General features: G+C 33.7%; 1 protein-coding gene across 7 annotated transcripts in view; it reads left to right on the plus strand.

Moving 5' to 3' along the window:
* Pax (paxillin) overlaps positions 1-17,224 on the plus strand; it is a 62,784-nt gene that overhangs the window by 28,587 nt on the left and 16,973 nt on the right. For 4 of the 7 annotated variants that reach the window (XM_036376420.2, XM_036376410.2, XM_070106955.1 and 1 more), the window contains 5 exons: positions 10,065-10,192; positions 10,274-10,544; positions 13,511-13,640; positions 13,702-13,790; positions 13,862-13,989. In XM_036376420.2, the coding sequence (XP_036232313.1) occupies positions 10,065-10,192; positions 10,274-10,544; positions 13,511-13,640; positions 13,702-13,790; positions 13,862-13,989 (746 nt within the window). Of the gene's footprint in view, positions 1-6,010; positions 6,118-9,849; positions 9,974-10,064; positions 10,193-10,273; positions 10,545-13,510; positions 13,641-13,701; positions 13,791-13,861; positions 13,990-17,224 lie in introns of those variants that run through there. The other 3 variants (XM_036376418.2, XM_070106956.1, XM_036376419.2) reach the window with 3 other exon arrangements.

The following is a 17,224-nucleotide window of genomic DNA, read 5'->3' on the forward strand; positions in this document are numbered from 1 at the left end:
GGTTAATTATATAAAACAACGTGGCCTACCAACGTTTTCAGATTTAGTTAGACATACAGTTGCTAACAGAAATGAACCTGTGAAGAGTGTTATAGCTTCACAATAGCTGAATTTAACGTTTTTCTTCTTTTCTTCTATTAGAGCAAATTTAAATTCGAAAAACTAATTTTCTGCATTCTATGCGCATGTACATATGTAAGAAAGTATGTTTTGCTTAATAACCTCGAAATGCCACGGACCAAATTAATGAAATGTGTGAGGTGCTCTGACTCTTTGGCGCTTTCGACGTTTTTGTTTTCCCACTGCTGCCGATAGTACATATTATATATTGGGAAATTGGGGTTTTTCTTTTTGCAGTTGGCTTGGAAATTCTCAATCGATTTTGAAAACTTTGCGGTCGTCACGCCAAAAATAAATTCATAAATACAAATATGTGTGCTACTTTCTATACATTTAAATTTCGCGTGAGTTTTCTTAATGCATGCTACATTCAAGATGTATATACACACACATAAACTCATTAATCCATTCATATCAACCGAATTTATAATGTGGGTGTGCCGCCTAATTTTTGCTTCCGTCCGTGAAATAACATTTCCCAATTCTGCCTACTTCTTTTCCATATTACAACATTAGAACTCCGTCACCGACGCTTTTCGCCAACGCGTTTTTGCCGCCCAATGCATTACTTTACTGCTCCGAGCACATTTGTAACATATTACATGCACACATACAGTGAGACATATAACCGCGATTGTAAATCAGCCGGTCAGACGGCCTCTGTATTCTAGGCCATTTGATGTTTTTGTTACCACTCGTGCTGAGACAGGTGTTCGATTATATGTGTTTTTGTTTTTGCCGATATTTTTCACTGCTCGTACGTACTCGTAATGTTTTTATTTACGCTTCGCGAATAATGCAACACATCTCTCGCCACCTCGCGTTTTCGAGCTTTGTTGCTTTTTTATTACGCTCAGTATTTGAATAGCGTATTGTTTGTTGTGGTTGCGTCTAATCTTCCATCATTTGTTTATGTTATTCTAATTGTTGTGATTGGTGTGGTTGCAGATTATTCGCGCGTTGTTTTTGTTATTGTGTGGTAATTGATCGTCAATATTTGAAAGCTTTTTGCTTAATTGAAAAAGTCCTCAAGTAAGGTGGTAGGTATTAAATATATGTACGTAAATTCTGAGCGTTTCATATGGTTTTGTCTCTTTCGTCGTAAGCTGGTTTCATAAAGGTTTTATATACACTTGTTTTGGTCGAAAAAATTTAAATTTTTTATTGCGTTTTCTCGATATTTTTTTGAGATTAATTTTTCCTTATTTCATAAAGATCTGAGCACTAGAGCCAAAGTTACAGCCGTCAACAGCGCGCTCCTCACCAAACAATGTTTTTCAAAAAGTCTCGTTGTGGTAATTTTTAAGCAGGCTAATTAAGAACTGCAATATCTCATACTCGAACGAAGAAATTTTCATGTAACCTCTTAAATAATAAAATTAAATCTCTTTTCATTATGTTTATAATAATAATATAATATTTCATTAGTAACTTTCTGGCTTGAAAATTGAACTTTTTTTTAGTAATTTTAGATGAAGTTTTATTCGTGGATTATAATTTCATATATATGTAGACATAATTTACCTCACTTTCATGCTTTCGTTAACCAGAAGTCAGTGGAGCTAAGTTTCCCAGTCGAGCGAAAATGCTTACATAAAGTAAATTTTTTCATCGTTTTAAATTTTAACTAAAAATTTTCTTATTATATCAAAGTTCACGTACATATGTGGTTCTACCATCGCTAATTATTAGATAAACGTTTCTAAATACTCTTTCTCGCTAGACTGACATGAACGCATATAATCCGTTTAGCTAAAAGTAAGTCAATGCCGCTACGTAAACTACCTGGTTTATGATAATATAAATAAATAGATCAAAACGTTCATACTTGCGGTTGTTAATTTATTTTGACAGCTTTGTGGGAAATTTTTGTTAATAACTTATTTAAAGGTAAATTGAAAGCATTCATAAAAGTAAATTTGTTTACTTTGCACAAAAGTTAGGTTTATTTATTAATTTTTACTAAATTATTGCTATAGGGTATAATAGTTTTGTTCACTGAGTTTATGACATTCAAAATAAATTAATATGATACCAAATTTGATTGTAATCCTTTCACCATTTAGTCGAACAATAATGTTGCACCTTTTCGCTACATTTCTTAATATAAAGTTTTGCCAACACCTGAAGGTATTTTCCCGGCTTTGGTCCGTGCAAGTTGGAACAGTGTGAATTGTTCCATTACACTCTACTTTAGCCCTTCCTTCTTGTTTAACTTTTAATTGAGTTAAATCTATATCTAGTATCAGAAGTGGCTCTTAAATCTCCATACTTTAGTATGTTTTTCCAAAATTTGTTCATATTATTTAAAGACACCGACATATTTATGGTTATCAATAAAAGGTAATGTAAAACATGCGGAAATTCTCAGCAATATCTATATGGAATATGTATTAAATATGACCTGTACGCATATTCTTTACTTTGGAGCAAGTAGACAATTGAGATATAAAAATCCTCTCTAAGCTGACAAAAATATAAACCGGCAAAAAAAAAAATTTAGCAGTAGACTCATATATTTGATAAAATCTGTTCAGACAATTCTAATATAATTAGCTCATTTATTTGTGGTTTCATTATTCAATGTTCTAAGGTCCAATTATAGATAAAATAAATTAAATATTACTATCTTGTATCTGAACTAGTGACCTAATTTCGTATCGCCTTAGAAAAGTGAGAAGTTACAAACTAACCAACCTACCGACAGATCAAATTTAATCCGGAGTGGAACCGAATCAATAAAAAATTTTATCTTAGATTGATAAAACCCCTTATTATGTTCGTGTGAAGTTTGATCTCTATATTTCAATTAGTAGTGTGCGTTTAGCAACTATTTGTTTACGACACGCAAATAAACAGATGATATATTAAAAGCTAAATATTGTTATTAATTAAAGTTCCCTATAATTTGATCTACATGATTTTCTGTTATAAGGCAAATTGGCCCATTTTAATGCAGATTTGTATTATGTAGCGTAATATCTCTACATGTATATTTCCATAAAAAAAACTCTATTAATAAACATGTAAGGAAGTTCTAAGTGCGGGTGTAACCGAACATTTTATGCTCTCGTAACGTGCAAGTATCAAAGCTAAATTACTTCAGGTGTTGGCAAAATTTTATATTAAAGGAAGTAGTGATCCGATTCAACCCACTTTTGACACAAAGACATAGTATTATCGAGAGTTTCATTATTTATTTATCATTTATTTTATTATATTAATTTCAATTATACATATATCTTACACATTGAGCGATATTTTCGGTAAAAAGTCAACCATAGGCACTGAGGTACACATATTCTGTACCTAGGGGCTTGAACAGTTTTGGTTCGATCTAGTGGAAAGTGAAAGAATCAGATGGAATTTAAAATGGTAAATAGGCGTGGTTGTTATCTGATTTCGCCCATTATCGCACTATAACATAAAAATATAAAAAGAATATCATGTACCAAATTTGGTCCCAAGATATGGGTTTTCACCTTAAAGTGGCCGGTGCCACTCCCGCTGTCTAATTTTGAACGTGGTTCCTATAAAGTCATCTCATACCATCCCAGAGATAAAATTTAATGTCTCTGGCGTGTTTAGTGCTCGATTTAGGGTTTTTTGTGTAGTGGGATGTGGGCGGCGTTGGCACCCGATTTTACCCATTTTTACCATTTAGCTCGATAGAGGTGCTAAAAATATTTATTACCAGTGAATTTTGTTATTATAGCCTCATCGGTTTAGGAGATATTCACATTAAACCTATTAGGTGGCGGGACCACGCCCAATTTTTAAAAAACAATTTAACTGCAGATATCACTCCCTAATGTGATCCTGTATACCAAATAACAGTCTAGTATCTTATTGTGGAGCTTAGTTATGGAAATTTATTTGTTTTTGATTGTTTTAATAACGTTTTGGGGGCGTGGCAGAGGTCCGATTAAGCCCATCTGCAATGCCAACCGTCTTACGGTACCAAGAAACCTGTGTACCAAGTTTCATAAAAATGTCTCTTCATCCTGATCATTTATATATACATAACCCTATATCTAACTCGATTAGTTTTAAGTGATACAAACAACTGTTAGGTGAACAAAACTATTATACTCTGAAGAGATTTCTGCTATACAATGCTGGGTTAGAAGCCTTTTGATCTCTCATAAGATAATAGCAGAATGTAACGACGCTAAAATAACCAAGGAAATCTGCAAACACACTCCGCAGGGTGGAGTGCTCCTATTTACGTTAGTGGTGAATAAACTGTTAAGGAACTTAGACGACAAGGACCCCAAGATAGTGGCATATGCAGCGACATTCTAAAGAGCAGGGCACCAGGGAAACAATAGAGCATTTATTGGGCACTTGTCCCGCTTTGGCAAGGCTACGCTTTAAGCATTTAGGCGCCCCACGATATGAAACACTGGAAGAGGTATCGTGTATACTGTACACTGAACACACGCCGAAGTTCGCGTTGAGCGCATTCATCCTAAAGGATGACTACTCCTCATAAACCTTGTAACTAAACTCCATCTAATATCGCAAAGGACCAAAACTGGTTTATGCGTGGCTCAGTTGCTTACCAGACTAACCTAACCTAAGAAAAAATATATAAAAAACTTAATAGTTCTATAACAAACATATTTTTCTGTGTGTGTGAATTTCGAGCGAGTTATGCAGCACTGCTTCTATAGTTACTAATCAGCTTTAATCCACTTTTGACATACGGACCAAATGGCTATTGTAGTAGTATATAAGTGCAGCTACGTATGTGCATAGTGTACGTTTGCTATGTGGTATAACTTATGTGGGAGGATTGAATGCTAACCAGCTTAATCCCAATTAAGTAGATTAGCTATAGAACACAAAAAGTTCGCATATTTTAATACTCTTGCAATATGTTGCTATAGATTATAATAGTTTTGTTCCCCTAACGGTTGTTTGTATCATTTAAAACTAATCGAAAAATATACAATGACCAAATTCGCTCAGGATAAATTTCTTAAGCTCTTCTTTCTTGGATCAAATCGGATGATAACCCCGTCCACTTCCCATATAACGGTTTTGTTAAAAAGTATTAAAAGTACCATAAATCAATAAATAAATACGCCAAAGACATTAAACTTTGCATCCGAGATGGTACAAGATGACAATATAGAAGCCGGGGTCAAAATAAGACGATTGGCGTGGCACCGCCCACATTTAGGTGAAAACCCATACCTCAGGACCTCTTCCACCGATATTGACCAAATTTGGTATGTAATATTACCTTCCCATATAACACAATTTTAAATTCCATCTGATTCTATCACCTATGACCAAAAATTATCAAAAACGGACTAGAAATGTTCAAGCCCCTAGATAACGAATATGTGTGGATCCCAGACAGCGAACATTTTTAGCGAAAATATAGGTCAATCTGGGAGATTAAAATTCGGAAAAAAACCTTTCCTGATAATACTATGCCCGTATGTCAAATATTTATAGAATCGTTCATTCTATTCTTCTTATAACATAATCGTTGTTGTTTTTGCAGTATTGAACATTAACAGCTTCCGTGTCTGATATCAACTAATAATGCTAGAAAATATTTAAAGTTCCAGAATTTCGCCAAATTGGGTTATTTGAGTGAATTTATTGTTCTTCTACATCGTTTATACTTTGTGAGTGCTTCGCCTTGTGACCATTTGCAGAAAGTCGTTAGCATGTAACCCAATCTCATAATTGGTCAGATGTGCGCTATTCAGCATAACTTAATAATATTTTTTTTCAAATGCTCGTTAAATATTGTTCTAATTCCATTTACGTTGTTCTAAAATACACGTTTTCTGTTTATTATGCTCGCGGTTTCGAAATATTTGTTTTATAACCGTTAACTCATAGTGCTTTCCGCCAACGCGTGAATATATTTACAGTGATTTCATTATTTGAGAATGTCTTCTAAGCTATATTCGTCATCGATTTTAAGTCCGCCAAATGATGCTTTCAAAGTGGGCGAGTTCGAAAGGCGTTTGGGTAAGTTCACTTTCCAATTGAATGGCAGCACAAAATTGGAATGTACGAGTATGTATGTACATAATACTATGTATAATGAAAACATATACTTATGTACTTTGTACTAGGTATGTTGCGATTGCCTTTAAAACGTGTTCGAATTTATATATCATTGGCTATTAAGTCATAACCAATTGGATTCTATTTCATTTTGAACTTGTAAAGAATATCTACCTTGGAGTTGGATATAGTGTATCAATAAATTTAAGATTTAATATTTTCTTATAAAGTTAGTTTAAAAGTTTAAGTTTAAGTCTAACAGAATACAAAATATCCGGCTCGCTGTTGATTTGTGATCTCGAACAAAAGTCGAAAAATTTAATTATATTTTAGTATTTTTCGGTCAACATGCTTTTATAGATTTCACCACTAAGTTTAAACGAATAACACAACTTTGATCTGTTATATTTGAATGCAGCTACTTGCCTAAGTAGTTTTCATATTTTTTCCAATTGTCCGCATACCAGTTATATAGTTCGAGTATTGAAAACTGTTTCACTTCAAGCCCAATACATATTAAAATTCATCTAAAAATAAGATTATTTGCGAAAATCAAAATATAATATTTAAATTTTGAGAATAGTTTCGAAACATTTTTTATGATAGATTGTATGACGCTTAAATTAAAAAAAAAAAAATTATAATCGTTTTTTATTATATTTAATGTAATATAAAAATTTTCAAACTCAATTAAAACTTGCATTGAGGTTTTTAAAAACTTATATATAAAAAAATTCTTGATTTTTGAGTTTACTACATACATACAAGTATATATAATATAATAGTTTCTGTTATTTTACATTTTTATACCCTGAACCTGTTTGTAACACCCAAAAGGAGACGTTGAAGAGCCTATAAAATATATATGTAAATGATGTCCGTCTGTATATACGCAAAGTAGTCCCTCAGCTTTTGAGATAACGACGTGAATTTTGCACACGTTGTTTTCTCACCAAGCAGCTGCTCATTTGTCAGAATCGCCGCTATCGGACAACTATACATATAGATATCATACAAACTGACTGATCCAACTCAAATCATTGTATTGAAAACTTTTTAATTTGAAGAGGTATTTTTACAAATTTGGCATAGATTATGACCCAATGGCGTCGCTACAATTTACAAAGAAATTGTTTAGATCGGAAAACTATAACGTATACATAGCTGCCATAAAAAATGACCGATCAAACTCAAGTCTTTGTATGGAAAAACTTTTTATTTGACAAGATATCGTCACATAATTTGGCATAGATTTTCTCAGGCATTGCTACAATCTCCAAACATATTGATGGAACCACGATAGCATATAGCTGCCATATGAACATAATAAATATAAAGATCTTTTTATACCCTTTTTCGCTAAAAAAATGCAACTGCAGAAGATATTATATTAGATTTTTTTTATCCTTTGTAAAATACCCAATGTAATTTTTAATATGATAAACACGCTTATTGCTAGCTTGCAAGCAAAATATTGTAAATTAAGGCGAACTGTGTTTGTCATTAGAATTATAATGCTTCTCTAGTGAGAAAATGGGTTATACCAGGCTGGCTGGCAGGTGCTGATGCCATTAGGGGGCTGGATAACCACTTTTATGCTAATAATTGCAAGGGCAGTATGTGCTAAGATTTTCGCTGTGAACGTTCAAAAAATTCTGGACGAAACTATAAAAAACCCATTAAGTCATTTTCAATGGACTTAAAATGATGTTGATAGAAATTACTATTAATCTTATGGCGTCAAAGACCATGCTCGACATATGATTAATGAGTATTTGGGTATGAGAAAGCTCTGCGCAAAGTTTGTGCTACACGAATTAATAATTCTCAGCAGTGTTTGGAGCTGTCCAAATATAAAAAAATGGTTAAAAAAATCTCAGTCCAGTTCAGTTCAGCTCAGCTCACAGTCATCCGAGTACACTGGACTACATATGTATGTAGAATACCGAAGCATGGAAAGACGTAAGAGTCAGCTCGTAAAGTGGCGATGTTTACAGGAACTAACGTTCTTGGAACATATGTAGGATGAAATTGCGTCCAAAAGCAGTACTGTTGCAGCTAGACAAAAAAATGTGTCCGAAATCAATGTGCAATGATAACAAATTGCATCAATTTGAATTTAACATTCTCTGTATTCGCTGGAACCCACCCAGCGGCTTTTTGTTGTACCCGAATCCGAAGAAGTCAACGCCAAAATAAAGAGCGATTTTTAAGAAAACGACAAATTTTAGATCAATTTTATAGTAGAAACAAACATTTTATGGTAAACGACAAATATGTAGAAAAGTGTATAATAAAGCCCCAGCCTACGGTACAATTCACGAACCAACATACATACAAACCAACATGTATACAAATATTTTTTGTATTTTATAAATAAAAATGTACGTTAACTTCGGTTGCATCGAAGCTATAGTACCCTTCACAAATACAAAGGCAGCTATATGATGTAGTGATCTGATCTGAACAATTTCTGCGGAGAATACATTATTGCCTTAGATAATGATCCGTTCCAAATTTCAGAAAAAGTTCAGTTTGTATGACAGCTATATGCTATAGTGGTGCGATATCAGCCGTTCCGACAAATTACTAGCTTCTTAGTGAGGCAAAGACAAAATTGAGGGACTAGTTTGTCTATACACAGACACGGATATGGCCAAATCAACTCAGCTCATCATGCTGATCATTTATGTATGTATTTTATAGGGTATCCGACGTTTCCTTCTGGGTGTTACAAACTTAATATTAAGCTAATTTGCTCATGGGTTCATAGAGGATCTTAAAATTGTTGTTGCATATATTGTTTGATATTGATTGTTGTTAGTGTAAAATCCATAATATATGCCGATATTTTCATGCAAATTATGAAAAAATATTGAAAAGAATTCAATATGTTAATTAAGTTTTTAAACATATTTGTATTACTTAGTCTAAATGTTGTATTTATATATGCACATACTCAGATGTATGTAATTTCATTAGCCATATTCTTAACCAAAAATAGTTCTTATTAATAATTATTATATTAGACAGAGCGCGAAGATCGCAATCGAACTTTGAAATAATTCAAAGTTGTTCGTCACAAATTCCACTTATGAGATAATTCGCTATGAAATCAAAATGAGCGTAACTTGTTTAACTACATATGTATGTATATTTATTTGTATATATAGCTTACTAAAAATATATACAAAAGCTATAGTGTAACTGAAATGAACACAAAAAATCGTAAGCGTACCAAAATAAACGACCGCCTACCCAAGCCACACGAACAGGTATCTACTGATAACACGCTATCAAAAGCGTAGAACAAAACAAATAAACGCGAAAGTGGTCGGTAATACTGACTTTGCGAATATGCTATGTATTCGGAAATTATTAAAGTAAATTATGAAATAACAATTAATTAATTTGTGTAAAGTTAGAGAACTATAACTAGATTTTTTAATTTAAAAAATTATATGCGTAAAAGCATGTGACCTAAAATTGAGAGCGTATACAATTTTTTCCACGAGAAGTAAATCGATATGCGAAAAATTAAATTAGAAAAGCTTTAACTTGATAGCTTTCGCAATTGTGCGCCCACGCTTTCTTAATGGGTTGCTTCATGAAAACTAAAATGGTAGAATATGGCACCTCAGTTGGAAGATAAACAAATTACTACAGTTATCGCTGACAGGTTTTCGTTTACTTTTTATCGCCACTGCAGTTATTTATACTCCATCAGTTAAAAAGTTAAAGTGTCCGTTTTAAACGTCTCCCTATTTCTGTTGTTTTTTACCAGAAAATATGAGTCACGGTGATTATGATAACTTAAGTGGGAGAAATAATAATATAGTCGTTTATAGCAATATTGGTTTTTAAGTTAATGCAATTATTTACAAAATAATTTTTGGCATTATTTTCAGACGCACTTCTCGCCGATCTGCAGAGCAGCGTGCCCGGCAATCGTCCACCACAGTACAATACCTCAAATATTAACTATGGCGATAGCTCAGGCTACGGCAGTTTGCGTGGTAAAGCAGCGCCGCCACCGGTGAGTGCTTGAAAATACTTTTTGATTTTTATTACAAACTTAAATTTATTTTTAACCTTACATACATGAATTTTAATGCAGGTAGTGCATCAGGAACACTACAGCGTTACCGAAACAAGAACAGCACCATCACCAACGCGAAGTGTTGGCGGCTACAATGGTTTGGGCAGTAGCATCGGAGCGTCACCCGTGGGTCAGTCATATAATTATCAAAATCAGGGAACACTTGGACGAACAGGTGGCGCTTACAATGGCTCTCCCGTGCAACAAAACTCAAAAAATCTATCTGAACTGGATTCGCTTTTGGAGGATTTGAGTAATGCTAGATATAATAGTAATTATGAAAAAAAAGGTAAATAGTTTCACAAAACAATTTTGTAGGAACGGTACGAGTTTAACCCTAAATTAGTTTAATAAAGCTTAAACAATGCAAAAACATGTCAATAGTTCTTCTAAACTCTCTGAGCTATTGACTTATCGAACTTAACACGTTGCAAACCTCTATAGAAATAACTTTTAATGTTAGAGTAAGGGAAGGGCATTGGTGCGCTTATTGAAATGAAGTTATGCTTGATTATCAAGAAGTTGCCGATGTAGCATATATTGCCAATAAAGTGAAGATTTGTGAACTCACTTATTGTGTAAAGAAGTTATGAGCAATCATAAATTCTGTGTCTATTATCGTTGTGCTTCCCCAGAATTAAGAAAAGACAAATTGATATACAAAACGTCGATAATAGTACTAGAGACTAAATACCATATTGTTGAAAATGCATATTTCCTCCACAGTAGTGCTAGTAATTGAGGCTCAGTATTCATAGGCCATATAAATTGCAAGCTACTAAAAACATGGTTTCAATAAAGTTAATGACCGAAAGGAAGTTGGTTGTTAAAATATTAACAAAACCAACAGCATTCTATATCATTAATTCAAAAATAACTCGTAAACTCAATAGCTATAAAGCAAGAGCTGTTGGGGCGGGGAGTGACATCCTTTCATTGAACTTATACACTTATAGTAATAGTAGCGATAACTTAAGTTTGAAAGTTACTGATCTTCACCAAATATTTCCTTTACGATAATAATGATAACACAAGTTTAACTAGGTATCAAGCCCAACCAGTTGTAGAGAACCTGTGGCGCGTGGTTCTTCCATTAAACGCCCTTACGATGAATACTAGAAACTCACCTCTAAGAAAAATAGAATAAGCTCTTAATTAACCCACAATTATACATTGGTAAGCCCTAATAAATTCGTATTAATGCCAATACATATTTTGCAACGAAATATAGTGGTATAATTGTTGTTGTAGTGGTAGAAAAAAGCATTCACCATATAATTTGTATACTCTTGCATCATGTTGCTACAGAGTATAATAGTTTTGTTCACCTAAGACCTTAGATATAGGGTTATATATATATATATAAATGATCAGGTTGACGAGACGAGTTGAAATCTGGGTGACTGTCTGTCTGTCTGTTCGTTTGTGCAAGCTGTAACTTGAGTAAAAATTAAGATATCTTGATGAGATGTGGTACGCTTATTATTTGGTCACCAGAAGAAGTTTTGTATTGTAGATAGGCCTCTAGGGCCTGGGCCTGTAGATTGGACCACTGCCACGCCTACAAAATTCCATTAATCGAAAACCTATAAAATGCCATAACTAAGCACCTGTCATTTGGTACATAGAATTGGATTGGAGTGGGTTCATCCATGGTTGAACAAATTTTTTAAATGTGGGATTGGCCCCGCCTCCTTATCATTTGAATGTATATATCTCCTTAACCATTCAAACTATATTATCCAAATTTGCACAGAATACATATTTTTCTCATCTTTCGACAGTGTGAAAATAGATGAAATCGGATGATAACCCCGGCAACTCCCCATATAACGGTTTTGTTAAAAACTATTGAAAGTGCGATTAATCAATAACTAAATGCTTTAGAGACATTAATTTTTACATCCGGAATGGTTTAAGAGTGTGTTATAGGAGATAAAACGATGTCAAAATAGGACGATGGACTTGGCACCGCTCACATTTAGGTGAAATCACATACCTCCGGAACTACTCGACCAATTTCCATCAAATTTGGCACATAGTATTATTATATATATCTATTAACATTTCCATATTACAGTGCGAAAATAGGCGAAATCTGACTACAACCACGCCTACTTCCCATATAACACAATTTTAAATTCTATATGATTCTTACCCTTTCAAGTATGCAAATCAAGCACCGAAGAATGTATCGAGACAAAACTTTGCACAAATAGTGCCTTTGAGGTATACCATCTAATGTCTAAAAATTATCAAAATCGGACAATAACTGTTCAAACCCCTAGTAACCGATTATGGGGACTCCAACGCCTTGTGTTAACTTTTTACCGCAAATAACGATCAATCTCTGCGATTTCGACCTTTCGGTTTACTTCATACCGCCTATATCGGCCAATATGTGAGCTGTCTTAATAAAAATAAGTGGATGTATTTTTTTTATGTGTAAATGGTGCATTTTTGTATCTAAAATGAGTAAAATCGGGGTGAAACTTGCTTTATAACTAATCACTGAATTTTCAAGCATCCGGTTGATTTTACTCCATACATACCATATACATATGTATGTTGGAGATAATATGTAAGGTACCTAAATGAAATTTAGGGATAATTTTATTATGGTAATTGCCACATATAGATAAAATCGGGTCAATACTACCCCTATCTCTCATATACCTAATATACGATTTTCAAACTTCCATTTGGACGTATGCCATACTAAAGATATCTTAGCAAAATTAACTGAACGTATAATATTGAATATACTATAGTTTAATGCCGGAAATATGTGAATTTAGTCTACGAATTACCCCAACTCCCATATACTACATACTTACCATATAATGATTTTGGTTATTTTAACAAACCTTATGCCGAATATGTCGTTAAATGGGTTATATATTTATAAAATTGCTTGAACATATCTATGCTCTGTCCTCAACAAGTAGTCTGTATAATAATTTCCGCCTTTCCACCTGACAAAATGTGTGACACTTTCATATAATTAAATGAACAAGTGTTCTTATAAATTGTGTGAATATAAATGAAATAGGTCTAGATAATGGTCCAAACCTTATATCCTTAAAGTAATTAATTGCGATCGATCTCTATTCATATCCATTGAAATTTTGCAAAAAAAAAATCTTTTATAGTTAGTTATTAATATTTTGAAAATATAAATGTTTTAAAATATTAAATACAGATAAAACTTATACATATACATATATTACAATATATATATATTTTTTTTCATAGAAAACATAGTGCCAACGAGTTACAACACAAACTCCAAGTATAATACCTACAATTCCAGCGACGAGCGGCCAACAATTGATAGTCTCCTTAGTGAAATGGATAATGCCTCAAACTATGCTGTACCTAACGGGTAACTATTTATTACGATTTATATTTATGTTATTGGCATTATTATATTTCTTTGATTTTAGTAACCTTACCAAGTCACCGACGCCTGGACGACATGTTAGCATTACAGTTCGTGAGACCAAAACTGAGGCACTTGCGCCGGAAGGCCCAGGTAAAATAAACCATGTTAATCCAAGTGACAACAGAGTAATATTAACTGTTTTTTGTTTATTTTTCTTTAAGTTGGCATCGTTGAAAAAGAAATAGTACAGAATGACATTTATTTGCCAAATCAAGCGCCGCCATCGGGATACGCATCGTCGGCAACTAAAGAGTTGGATGATTTAATGGCATCGCTGTCTGATTTTAAGGTAAGATCTAAATTTAATTTCTATTTTTATGTTTCTATTTGTGAATTTGTGGGCTAAAACTTAATCGTGAAAAATATTCGAAAAAAAACCAATGCAAATAATGCATTGAACATTACAATGCATGAAAAAACAGACAATTTGAGGAGGTCTTTTCAAAAGATAATATCTAGATCTTAACTTATTTTTCACAAAAATGAGACAACGTTATGTAATGAAATGAACAGAGATATATTTTTATTTAGTTTTGAAACGAATACACATTTAAAGCTTTTTTACTTGGAAACTATGTCGTTTAGATCATAATCTAAGTGACGAAATTGTGTATATTAGCCCTTGGAACGAGACTGCATACTTAGTTAATGCCAAGAAAAACGGCTACTTCGGTTGCTCCGAAGCTATGATACCCTTCATAAATACAAAAGGTTCCTTTCAGGTCCTTCCTTGATTCCGATCGTTTAGTTTGTATGGCAGCTATATGCTATAGTGATACGATGTAAACTATTTCTTCGGAGATTGCATTGTTGCCTTAGATAATAATTCATACCACATTTCGTGAAGATATCTCGTCAAATGAAAAAGTTTTCCATGCAAGCACTTTATTCCGCTCGTTCAGTTAATATGGCAGCTGTATGCTATAGTGGTCCGATATCGGCGGTCCCGACAAATGAGCTGCTCCTTGAAAACAAAAGGGCAGGTGTAAAATATAAAATCAAGATTTTAAAAACTGAGAGACTAGTTCGTATATATACAGACAGACAGACGGACATGGCTAAAACAACTATTCAGGGTATAAGAAATCAAAATGTAAATATCGTATTTTGAAAAGACCCTCCTCATTTGTTATTAACAATTGTAAATTAATTATTATATAATATCTACATTTTATTCATTGCAATCTTACGAAGTAAAAAGTCTTAAATGTAAGATTGTTTTTACGTTGTTATACCGAATTTTGTACCTCTCTCTCACGAAATCTCTAAATGGTAAGAAAATTGGAAAATTCGGTTTGTTTTTTCAGTCCATTTAATGTCTTTATCAAAAATGCCTCAGGGAGGGGCATCTGCAGTTAAAAAACCGTTAAAGCTGCAATAACTAAATTCACTGAGAGCAAGCGTTTTTAGCAGCTCTATCGACAGTGTGAAAATGGGTGAAACCAGGTGACAACCCCGCCCTCTCCCCATATAACGGTACTGTTAAAAACTACTAAAAGCGCGAGCAAGCGTTTGACTTTATAGGAACCGCGTTCAAAATTAGTCAGTGGGCGTGGCACCGCCTAGTCTGTATACCCTACTCTCATGGGGACAAGAACGAGTATTTTTATACTCTCGCAACCTGTTGCTACAGAGTATAATAGTTTTGTTCACCTAACGGTTGTTTGTATCACCTAAAAGTAATCGAGTTAGATATAGGGTTATATATATATAAATGATCAGGATGAAGAGACGAGTTGAAATCCGGGTGACTGTCTGTCCGTCCGTCCGTCTGTCCGTCCGTCCGTGCAAGCTCTAACTTGAGTAAAAATTTAGATATCTTTATGAAACTTGGTAGACATGTTTCATGGTACCGTGAGACGGTTGGTATTGCAGATGGGCGTAATCGGACCACTGCCACGCCCACAAAACGCCATTAATCAAAAACAAATAACTTGCCATAACTAAGCTCCGCAATAAGATACAAGACTGTTATTTGGTACACAGGATCACATTAGGGAGGGGCATCTGCAGTTAAAACTTTTTTTTAAAAAGTGGGCGTGGTCCCGCCTCTAATAGGTTTAATGTGCATATCTCCTAAACCGCTAATGCTATAATAACAAAATTCACTGGAAGCAAATGTTTTTAGGTGACGGTGTGAAAATAGTTGAAATCGGGTGGCAACTCCGCCCACTCCCCATATAACGGTACTGTTAAAAACTACTAAAAGCGCGATAAATCAAGCACTAAACACGCCAGAGACATTAAATTTTATCTCTGAGATGGTATAAGATGACTTTATAGGAACCGCGTTCAAAATTAGACAGTGGGCGTGGCACAGCCCACTTTTAGGTGAAAACCCATATCTTGAGATCTGCTTAACCGATTTCAACCAAATTCGGTGCGTAACGTTCTTTTCATGTTTCTATGTCATAGTGCGAAAATGGGCGAAATCGGATTACAACCACGCCTATTTTCCATATGACACCATTTTAAATACCACTTGATTCTTTCACTTTCCACTATGCAAATCAAGCAACAATGATTATATCGGCGTAAAACTTTGCGTGAATAATGCAATTAAAGTATGCCACCTTGCGGCCAAAAATTGTCTAAATCGAACCAAAACTGTTCAACCCCTAAGTACTAAATATGTGGACCCCAGTGCCTATAGTTGACCTTCTACCGAAAATATCAGTCAATCCACAAAGAAATCTCAAACGAGTATACCATTTGACTTTGCGAGAGTATAAAATGTTCGGTTACATCCGAACTTAGCCCTTCCTTACTTGTTTGTTTTATGTTTCTTCATTAGCCACAAGTTATGAAATGGTTGTGACAGTTTAATATTCTTAAAGAATGTAGTTTGCTGAATATAAATCCGTTTCCGGTTTCTTCCATTCCTTAACCTCTGATGTAATAAATTCTCCCATGACTTCATATAAAATACGATTAATATTATACGTTTAAAATTCTTAATTTTACCTCTTTTGCATTAAATAGAACATATTAATATATTTACTGAGAAATATATTTAATATAAACAGCAACCTTAAAAATTCCAATTTTTCGCTTTCACTTTAAAATTTTTATGAAGTATATATGTGTGTACGTATGTATATAAGTGATCAGCATGACGAGCTAAGCCGATTTAGCCATGTCCGAATGTCTGCCAAAGTATACGTGAACTTGTCTTGTCCTTCAGTTTTTGAGATATCGGTCTAAAATTTTACATAGGACTTGTTTTTCCCTAGAAGCATCTCATTTTTTCACTTGAGCACATCGTAAAAGTAATCTTCGATTCCACATCAAGATTTTAAATCATTCGTTAAAACTATTCAATATGTTAATCAAAAAGTCGTTATTTGGACGAGCCATAATTTAATTTGACATAATAGGACTTGCATATAGCATTAAAGTTTATACAAAATTTCTTAAAAATTGTTGCTCTTCCGCCAACAACAACGACACCAAGCCTTGGTAGTTATAACAAAGCTTAACTGTACAAAATCATTTTTATGAAAAAAATGTTCTTATATGTTATA

The sequence above is a fragment of the Bactrocera oleae genome, chromosome 3 (genome assembly GCF_042242935.1).
Source record: "Bactrocera oleae isolate idBacOlea1 chromosome 3, idBacOlea1, whole genome shotgun sequence".
In the NCBI taxonomy this organism is placed as follows: Eukaryota; Metazoa; Arthropoda; class Insecta; order Diptera; family Tephritidae; genus Bactrocera; species Bactrocera oleae.